Genomic DNA, 10,757 nt, shown 5'->3' on the forward strand with positions numbered 1-10,757 from the left:
CGGTATTCCGCGGACGTATTAACATGAGGTTGGGGTGGCCGATAATGGCTGCGAATCACGACTCCATTCACATGGGTGGTTTTAATAAAGAATCTGAAAATGATTTTTTTTACATAGAAACGACAGCGAATGCATAACTGATTGCGTTTTTATGTACACTGGAAATTAAAATCGATCCTATTATGGAGAAATTATCCAACCCATATAATTATAGAGGTGGTTTCAAATTTTAACTTTAAATTAAATACCTAAAACAAAGACAAAGAAATGGATTTAGAGTAAGTAAATAAGTAACTTAATAAAAATAGATTTTCAACAAAAGAAACACCAAGCGAAATTATTAAAACAATCTTCTGGCTGCGAACCTAAAATCCAAAACTTTTTGCTAGTAGAAGAGAAGTTTCTCACATAAGTATGATTAATAAAATTAATTAACAACTCATCAGGTAGTCACGAAAACATGCTACAACCGGGTAAATATTTTCGGAGAATTAAAGGGAAGACTTCATAGCTAAAATTTCAAAGTAACATCGACGTGTAATAAAGTTGCTAGACAGGTAAATTCATAAGCGTAACTTCGTAAAGCGCTACCGAAAAATTGTTTTCCAGCCGCAACACGCTCCCGTCAAAAAGCCAAAATCGACAAACAAATTCAATTAAAACTTCGCCGTGAGTAACCCTAAGCGAGTAACATTACACAAGGCTCGATTAATTATAACAAAGGAACCTTTATAACATCGGCTCAACAAGATTGGATACTAGACAAGAGGTTGAAGTTATCAAGCAATGCCTCATTCACGCGACGTAAAGCCAAATAATCTAAAGGAACCATGTCTCCTTTTTCTTCGGTTTATTAGAATAAGGGTTGCCATGTTTTCTGAAATATCACGATTGAGAAAACAAATTGACATCTGAAAAATAAAATGCAGAGACTCGCCGTGCCGTAATTATTGTATTTTTTACCAAGCACACAAAATTCTCAATACCGCTTTCCGCCTCGGTACTCTACTAAGAGGCAGACAGACATTCGCAGAGTTGGATGACAAGCTATATCTACAACGGAGTGTGGAAATGCCCATATCATAAGTCCAGCAGTAGAAGTCCATTGACTGACATAATTTTTATTAACCACTCGATTGTTATGCCTTTACTCATAAGTTTTATTTTTGCGTAATTCAAAGATAGTCTGCAATGTCCAATGTGAAGTAAAAGGTGTTAAATTAGTATTACCTAGAGATACGTAAGCCATTCAGATATGGAGGTGACGTCCCTGAAGAATGGTTTCGTATCAGGCAACCCTAGTTAGAATATATCTATCCTTATCTATCGAGAAGGGGAAACGGAAGAGAGGCTATTTGTTTTTACAGTCGAGCGCCGGCGAACAAATTAGACGGACAAACTGTTGAAGCGGCCGAGGTGTCTATATTCCACTCTACGAGAATTCTTCTCTTAAATTCATTGAGAGAATGTCCCCGCGATCGAGTTGGAGGGAGGCAATAATTTTCTCTTTAGTTTCAATGATGATGTCGACTGTCGTCTACGTTTTATTGGATTGTTTGAAAGTTTGAATTCTATTAAATGACTGCATAAAATAAAATGTAATATTTACATACTAAATAATATGAGGAGGATTCAGATTTCCAAAAATCCCGTAGGATTTTTTTATATTTTCCGGGATAAAAAGTAGCTTAATATCCTACTAATAGGGTCTAGATTTATATCACTCTCCAAGAAAAAAATCACGTCGAACTTTTAGGTACTCCGTTGTGGTGTTATTGAAGAACAAACCAACAAGTATTATATATTTTCACATGTTTAATATAATAGTTTGGTTTATAACTGTACGCCAACATTATCTACACTCTGTGTGTGTAAATAAGTCATGTTTACTAAATGTAAAATAAAAATATGTGTAGATAATATTTTATTACGAACAACTAAAGAAAAACGTGAAACTAGAAAGAATAAAGTAAGTAATAAACAAAAGATTATTATCTGAAATCAGGAACAGAAAGATTTCACAAGTCAGGTTAGCAGCAATGAAATAATGGTAAAACATTCCGAAGATAAACACTACCACGTTCCGATAACGAAGGGTAAAAGTGAAACGATCGCAAAAAGTATCGCAAATTGCGAACAAACTAAAACAGTAGTTATAGATTTCAGGAAACCTTACAGGTGCTGTCTACGTGGGCCGTTACCCGACAAGCATCAAATTGGGCGACCAGTTTAACGATCAGTCCACATTCGAGGTAATCGTCAGACATCTCAAAACTCAATAATACTCAGGAATAACATAAAATTGGAAACGTTTTGGAGGATATTGAAAATATACTTGGATAGAATGAAAACAGGGTTAGTGCCTCTTATAAATTTCATAACATAAACATGACTTTCTCGAAAACATTTCTAAGATAAATGTTGAAGCGAGTAATTTTAAGGGTGCCTGCCTTACATTTAGGTTAAACCAGCATTAATTTACCATCCAGGGTTATCAATACACAATCATAAGTATATAATATTATCAATATACAATAAGTAAGTATTATCCTCTAATCATCTTTCCAGTTTCTTAACGAAGGTTTGGTGATCAATTTTATTATTAACTGTAAGAAACCTCCATGTTTCTTCAGGTCAACAAGAGTAAAAAGCAATCGTATCATCATCATCATTGTCAACCGATAGACGTCCACTGCTGGACATAAGTCTATGTAGGGACTTCCACACGCCACGGTCTTGCATCCACCTTTATCCAATGACTCTCTGTGTTCGTTTGATGTCGTCCATCTAAGGGGTCTACCAACGCTGCACTTCCGATGCGAGATCGCCATTCTAGCACCTTAGGACCCCAACATCATGTGCCCTGCCCATTGCCACTTCAGCTTTGCAACCTAATGAGCTATGTCGGTTACTCTGATTTTCCTTCTCATCACCTCATTTCTGATTTGATAGAGAAACTTCCAGCATAGTTTCTCTCCATCGCTTACTGTGTGACTCTGAACTTTCTTAGGAGACCCATAGTTAGGGACCATGTTTTGGATCTATGTATATGTCATCACTGGCAACACGAATTGTACGAAGACTGATCTTCAATCGTCTAGCAGGGTTTACTGTATTATATTATTATGTAGGTACTCTTATGTAATAATACCCTGTTACAAGTAGGCGGACAACTAATCCATATTGTTGCAGGATAAATAGCTATAATTTGATTGTTCCTAACAAATTGCGGTCCCAAAATTATTTCTCTCCTTCAAGCTGTCTTACATGGGCAGACAAGAATCAGGATACGAGGCGAACTTTGTATCACACGTGTTTTGAATAATATGACGGCTGTCTGCGCGCTTATTATCTGTTGTCACTTGTCAGCAGTTATTTTTATTTTTCATCTTGTTTTCTCCTATCCATACTAATATCATAAATTTGAAAGTGTATGTCTGCCTGTTACCTCTTTTTGACATCCCACACTTAATTGCTTATGACAGGTACAACAATAGCTTTACATCCCGGACACGACATGGGCTCCTTTTTCCCCGGAGTGCTTTTTGCCTACTAGTGTTATCATATCTACTACTATTTCTTTGAAAATCCACGATGATTGGGAAGCATGAGCGGCAGTATCATTAGCACCATTAGCATGAGAAGATTTCTCGTTTTTTACATTGCTCAATTTTATACTGGCATTCTTGCTCACTTTACCTGAATGTAAATAGCGTATTCTGCGTCTAAAACGTCTAGAGTGTGCGTGTGTCGTTAACCCAAAGTAAGCTTGATGCTAAAGCATTAATGTTCACAGACGAAGTGTAGCCAGTGGCGCCAGACGCGACGGCGCCAGCCTCGCCCATCGACCACCCCTTGCCTTTCACGCTAAGACCGGTTATTATCTATATTATTTCCATATTGCTATGCATTCATGTTTAAGTGTGTATAGTAACTACTTGGATGTAGATAAAATGTGTAAATTTATCTTTAAATCACCGCAATTTTATTAAAATTAGGTTTTGTGATATTGTAGACTATGATTGACGACTAAACGAACGTACCTGTAAAGTTATATCTAAAAATTATAATATCAGTCGCTTCATTTGAAAATAATAATATAATGTTTCTAAAAGAGATTAATAAAGTACCTTAAAATCCCAAAAAAAGATCAAAATAGGTTATATGGCTGTTAAGATGCGGCTGGATAAAAAAGGCAGGAGCAATAATTATTTTGTCAATGGACGAAGACAAACTATTCAAAAGTACATTCAAACTATCCATCTTCATATCCATTGCAGACAACCTAAATAGTGATTTTTCAGTCTGAGCTCAAAGTCTGAAAAATTTCACTATGAAATCTCATTGAAATACTTATTTATTTATTTATTTATTGACACTTTATTGCACACAACACAAAGTAAACATTGAAAAAACACAATACAGGATCTTATTCTAATAGATGTAGCATGCAAAGGCGGCCTTCTCGCTAAAGCGATCTCTTCCAGGCTTAATGTTGATGTTGATTGCAGAACAATTTTTGCTTTAAATAACCAAATATTTTAAACAACATCGCGAATAAATAAGTTTTTGAACAAATACCGTAATTATATAATTAAAGAAGATAAAAAAAAACATGTTCCGCCTCCGAAGTATCTTAGAGCTGTGTACATTATTTTAATTTTCATAAACAAGCATAGAACAAAGTAAGTTTCGAGGTTTTGATGGAAACGAAATATTATCACAAACCGTTCGTAATTAGTTATTCAAGCCAAATAGGTACACATATTGTTTAGTCTAGCCCAAAACATAATTTATGCCTGCGGGGGTTTAAGCTGATATTATTTTGACTCCCACTGTATTGTTCGCGCACGCTAACTTCTGACAATAATAAGCTTGGCGATGAATTACTGGAGGATGATAAACAAACTCTTCTTAGGCTAACTAACTTGGAGAGAACCATATACATACAACGTATGATTGAACACCCGAACTTGTAGGTACTTCCTATTAGGGAACTCAAACATTTAGAAGAACCATCTAAATGATGCCCAAAGATTGACTGTCGGCGACAAAGTTTTTGTTATATTTTTTTCGAATTCAAAGGCGCCATCAAAACAATCATAATATTATAGTTATATACCTTTGTTGATGAGTTTATAGAAATTCAATTTTTTTTCTTATAATCTACTAGCGGATGCCCGCAACTTCGTCCGCGTGGAATTAGGTTTTTTAAAAATCACTTGGAAACTCTTTGATTTGCCAGGATAAAAAGTAGTCTATGTCACTGTCCAGGTCTTTAACTATATCCATGCAAAAAATCACATCGATCCGTTGCTCTGTTGCGACGTGATTGAAGGACCAACCGACAAACCAACAAACCAACAAACAAACACACTTTCGGATTTATAATATGGCTACTGATTACTGATAGCTAAATCAAAACAAGCTGTTTGAAAATAAAGTTTATTCGTAACACTACACCTATGTGGATACTTTTCCAAAGCTACTCCATTAATTACGAGTAGGTATAACATCAATGAATCACCCATTTCAAGCTTTACGAATTGAAATCAATTTTCTATCACGTTTCCCATAATTACGGCAAACATTCATAGGATAACGAGACCACAATTTCGACTCTCTTCAAAAGCACGCGGTCATTTTCTGTGTACTTACTACTTACCTACCTACGAGTATATTCTATAATTGAAGTGTTCGCCCAGTTGGAAAGTTGCCTTCACGTCACTAGAATCGATACCAACCTATCATTATAAATACGCTTCTCAGGTATATATTTATCTTGCCTCAGAAGCAATATACTGAACACGATGGATAGGGTTGCTAGTTGCTACATTTTTGAAAAATCTTTGAGTTTTAATGTAACGTGACAATTTCATCTTCTAGAGTAGAAAGACTACCAATACATCGTTGAAAATTTTTAAGGCTATAAATTACATTTTTCTAGACTGTAACAGTCAAATTTAAAAAGGTCAGTTTAATACTACTATCTTAAAGTAGAAACCGCAGGTATACCTACGCTGTAAAATAAATTACAGAAATTATTAGCATGCATCTAGAATTCTAGAACCATGTGTAACTAGTAGATACACGTAGCAGGTATGTATATGAACAATCCCAAATAATAATGTATTTAATGTACATGAACAAAGTTTACGCAGTATAAGTACTCGTATATGGAACAAAGCAAGCACGGTTAATATAAGTTAATAAAATATTCCCGAGTGCCACAACTGCAAGGCCGTAGCCGGGGGGGCTACAACCCACCACCCGAAATGCTAGAAATACAAATAGTTATTTTAGTTGTGATTTTTTTCTGTATGTTTGTTGCACCGTAACAACTGCATTATCTTAATTGACTATAGCTAGTTAATTTTTACTCTCACAACAGTCATGATATATTTTTTATAACTTCATGGGAACCTACTAAGTACGTGTTAATATTCTAGAATTTTTCAGGTTTTTCAATACAGTAGTTCAGAAGCCAGGGACTTTAAAATTCAACTAGTAACACTGCCTAACTGCTAAAAGAATTATATATATGACCCCCTTGATAAAGGACCCCGGATGGGTTCGAAACTAGACGGGCTAACGTCGACTGGATACGTGAGTATAGCCGTAGAAATATACTATATAATATAATGGAAATCACTCACGATAGTTAAGTGCACCCATCCATATGATAAAAAATATAGGTTTTTTTTCAAAAGTTGCTCCTTTCAAAATTAAATCCTAATAAAAACTAAATTAACAACTAAGGATACTTCCTTAGTCGTTAATTTAGTTTTTATTAGGATTTAATTTCGCTCCTTGACCGTTGATTTATTGAGGCTTTTAAGGCTTATTATCCAGGTTTCAATTCAACCCCCCGGAACAAAATTCCTGGCTACGGCCATGGCCACAAGTTAGCGCAAGCTACAGCTACGTAGACGCCCGAATGATTGCACCTACGCTATGTAAGCAAAGGGTCTTGCCCATAATCCTTCCCCTTTGCTTAGTGCATGAGTTCACATCAAAGCGAGCCAGATCAACGCAAACTTTCAAACACGCTGGACCAAACGAGCTAGCTACATAATTATTTTCAAGTCAATTACCATTTTCATGTTATGGCACTGTTTTGAAGTTTTGCTCTAGCTCTTTCGTTGTATATTAACAAAACAGAAATATATTTTTTTAGTAAATGAGTCATGTGAGAACCTATTATTAGCTTCTAGTTATTTAACTTTTAAGATTATAATATGTTAATTTAAGCTGTTGGTTTTCCAAATAAAATAAATATTTGCTTTAGTAGTGCCATTAATTTTTGTTTTTAATATTTATTGATAGTTTATTTAATTAGTAATTTAATAGTATCAATAGGACCTGCCAACCACGAATTAAGGTGTATTATATTAAATGATTTTTACTTTATTTTGAGCCACCAACAGAATTATAATTATGCAAAAAAATAACATTATGCAAATGCTACGTGCCAGGTCAATTACAATACAATTCCAATTACAGGCGGCTACAGCATACAAATTTAGATAGGCAGGTAGGTAAGCTAATTTATCGTAATTGATAAAGATTTTTATATTTCTATTTATATTAAGAATTCAAAATACCATTTGCGTTATCAACGATCAACGTTACGAACGTTCAAGTGAATTTTCATGTTATGATACTTACCTACTGAGGTGCCTATAAGCACAATATATAATAGTACTACCATTGATGTTGGAATCCCCCTCTACGTACTATAAGTACCTAATGTTATAAAGTTCAGCCATAAATTATACGCTTAATGATAGTGATTTTGTTAAATTGATTGAATAAACTGTAGCTATATAATTATCCTGAATTATTGTTGGAGTAATTTAATAATGACTCATGTTACGACTTACGACTGACTTACAACTAAGTAATAAGTATACACTCTACATTTTCGTACTTATCTAGAAACTTTTATTTCATGTAAAATAAGCTTTTGCCTGGAAATTTGTTTGGAACAATACATGCGTAATACTAACCTACTAATAAAACATGTATGAAGGAAACTACCGAAAATCCTTTATTTGGTGCCGACGTTTGTGATACTCCAATAATATAGCCAACTTAAAGAGCAAAGAGAAGCTAGAGCTAGATGTCGCTACACTAGTTTATGAAAAAAGAAATAGTTTTGTGACATCTCATCACATATGGGCGGATTTTTTTCCTTGAAAATTTTTCCGAAAATAAAAAATTCAATACCTACTGTTTTTCCGTCTCTATCCGAAATTAAGAAAAGGCGAAGACAAAAGCGTTAGAGCTCTTGATTCTGTGTAATTACAAACACAACTCTAAGCCCATGATATATTAAATCTCCTGATTACGATCTCAATTTTAAATTGTAATTAGGTACCAACTTCACGTACTTACCTACTTATATCATAATGTAATGGTGTACCCACTTACTACTAATAAAATTATCGCGTTCAAATTTTGAACAATGATATTCTTGTTTTATATCTACTCGTACATACGTACTTATGTAATAAAAATTAATGTTTCTTGGTCAAGTCATTGATATGCGTTCGCACATCGTAGAAATCTAAAAAAAAGGCGGGTAGCGTTCCCGCGGCGAAATTTTACATACATTTTTATTACACTTATCAATCGAATAAAATGTTTATTTTTAATTTGTTGTAATTTTTGGTAGTTTATTTTCACTTTAGGATCAAGTCAAGACATTTTTCAAAAAAGGGTAAAATACTCTATTGTCAACAAAAACTGTAAAAAGTTTTTTACTGATTGAGTTAAAAACTTTTTACAATTTAATTTAACTGAGCGGCTAAAATAGGGGTTTAAAATTTGTGTAGTCCACGCGGACGTAGTCGCGGGAATAATCTAGTGAATTCATTAATACAATCCAATACAATACAATAAACATAAAAGCAGTCAATTTATAAAGCTCGCCGGCGGCGGTTGCACGAGCGCAGCAAACGACATCCACTCTATTTGTCTCGCAACACAACCACTGGCCACTTCTCGCCTGCTCACACTTTACTGTGAGAAATTTATCGCTATTTTTTGAGCCTTCGCTTTGCTATACAGATGTGAATTTTCGTATTAGGTTAGTACTACTAAGAATTGGTAGGTAGTTTTATAAATAAGTATAACGCTTGATCAGGTTTCGAACGATTGCTATTTCAAATTTTGTTCAATGAAAAAATGAAAAGATAAGAAAGTTTAATAAGTATACTTAGTCCGCGACAGGTCGAGATGGCAACTTAGAATCGGGAAATGCCCCGCACACCCACCCAGACCCTGTGCGGGCAAGCGCGGGTGACGTGCAGATGTGCGGGGCGTCCCACCGCCTCATACCCCGATCGCCATCTCGACCTGTCGCGTACCATAGGTGCAAAATATATAATAACCCAATTAGGTACTAAATTATTTCATCTCATTACAGAAAACTTATGTCTTAACGTTCTGGTTTGATAAATACAAACGTAAGATAACCTTTAATTGCTATCTTATTCAAATAATTTATGAAAATTAGGATACAGGGTGATAAAAGTTAACTTTAAAGTTGATCATGATCTGTTGTACCTTTATCGTAGTATTTAGAAAATCACTTCTCAGAGACGAATCATTACAATAGCTATGGCCTGTGAGCCATACAGCCTTCACTGCAATAGTCGCGAGGAAAATTTCCTTTTATTGTGTCAGTGAATGCCTATTGTATACTGAAAGTTTCCTTTATTGTAATGGCGATCTATGACAAATCACCTGAGTCGAGTAATATAAACATTTACTAAATGCCAATTTTCCATTTCAGTTTCTTTTAAACGTATCCAACCCATGTCAATGACAATTGAATTGAATGTGTGGTTGGGAAGAAGTTAGATATAAAATCTAAAATTGGCAACAGTGCAAATCACACTGCACACATTCGCTGAACAAATGCACTGTGAGGAAGAATGTATCCATGCAAAGTGAAGTAAGTAAGCTTACCTCTTCCTCAGTGGTGGCGGTGTTGACGGAGTCCATGCTCTGACACAGCGCGAGCTCCATGTTCTTGTGCTGCGGAGACGCGGCCCGCGGCGACGGCTGCTGCGGTGGCACCAGCGCGCCCTGCGTCACTCCTGGTCCCTGCTGCGCGCCCGCGCCCGTAGACGTGGGGCTCTGGGCCTGCAGCCCTTGGGCCACTTGCAGACTCTGCGCCGCTTGCAGGCTCTGCTGCGCCGCTTGCAAGCTTTGCGCCTGCAGGTTCTGCAGCGACTGGTGGGCCAGGTTCAGCTGGTGCTGCTGCACGATGCTCTGTTGCACTATGCTCTGCTGCACCTTGATGTGCTGATGCACGGCCAGCTGGTGGATGGGGTGCAGGGGCGACGGGGCGGGGTACGGAGGGGAGAGCCGCTGCCGCTTCACTTGCGCACTCTGAAGCGCCTCGTGCAGCCTTTTCACCGGAAGGGGGCTCTGGCCGAGGTTATCCACGGCTGTGTCGGGGCGTGCCGGCCGAGTCGCGCGACTCCGGCGAGCACTGACACTGGCGGCGACAGAGACGGGACCGCGCGCGACGCGACGTGTTCTCGTTATCGATATCGACTCGTCGACAACGGCGCGGCACTACGCTCGTTGTTACACGAATTTCAATTGACTTATCGACTACGATCGTTAAACTATAAGAATGCTACGCGCTAAATTAGTTTTTTTGTTGATTTTTGCGCTCGAGCACTTTGTTCTCATTCGGGCTAGTTGATGCTCTGCATGTAAACCGATCCTGAAAAAGAAAA

The 10,757-nt window shown here is 36.7% G+C and overlaps 1 protein-coding gene across 1 annotated transcript in view; it reads right to left on the minus strand.

Moving 5' to 3' along the window:
* cpo (couch potato) overlaps positions 1-10,110 on the minus strand; it is a 272,957-nt gene extending 262,847 nt beyond the window's left edge. The window contains exon 1 of the mRNA XM_034973503.2: positions 9,976-10,110. Coding sequence (XP_034829394.1) covers positions 9,976-10,035 — 60 coding nt within the window. The 5' untranslated portion in view covers positions 10,036-10,110. The remainder of the gene's footprint in view (positions 1-9,975) is intronic.
* Positions 10,111-10,757: the final 647 nt, after the last annotated feature.

The sequence above is a fragment of the Maniola hyperantus genome, chromosome 11 (genome assembly GCF_902806685.2).
Source record: "Maniola hyperantus chromosome 11, iAphHyp1.2, whole genome shotgun sequence".
Taxonomy (NCBI): domain Eukaryota; kingdom Metazoa; phylum Arthropoda; class Insecta; order Lepidoptera; family Nymphalidae; genus Maniola; species Maniola hyperantus.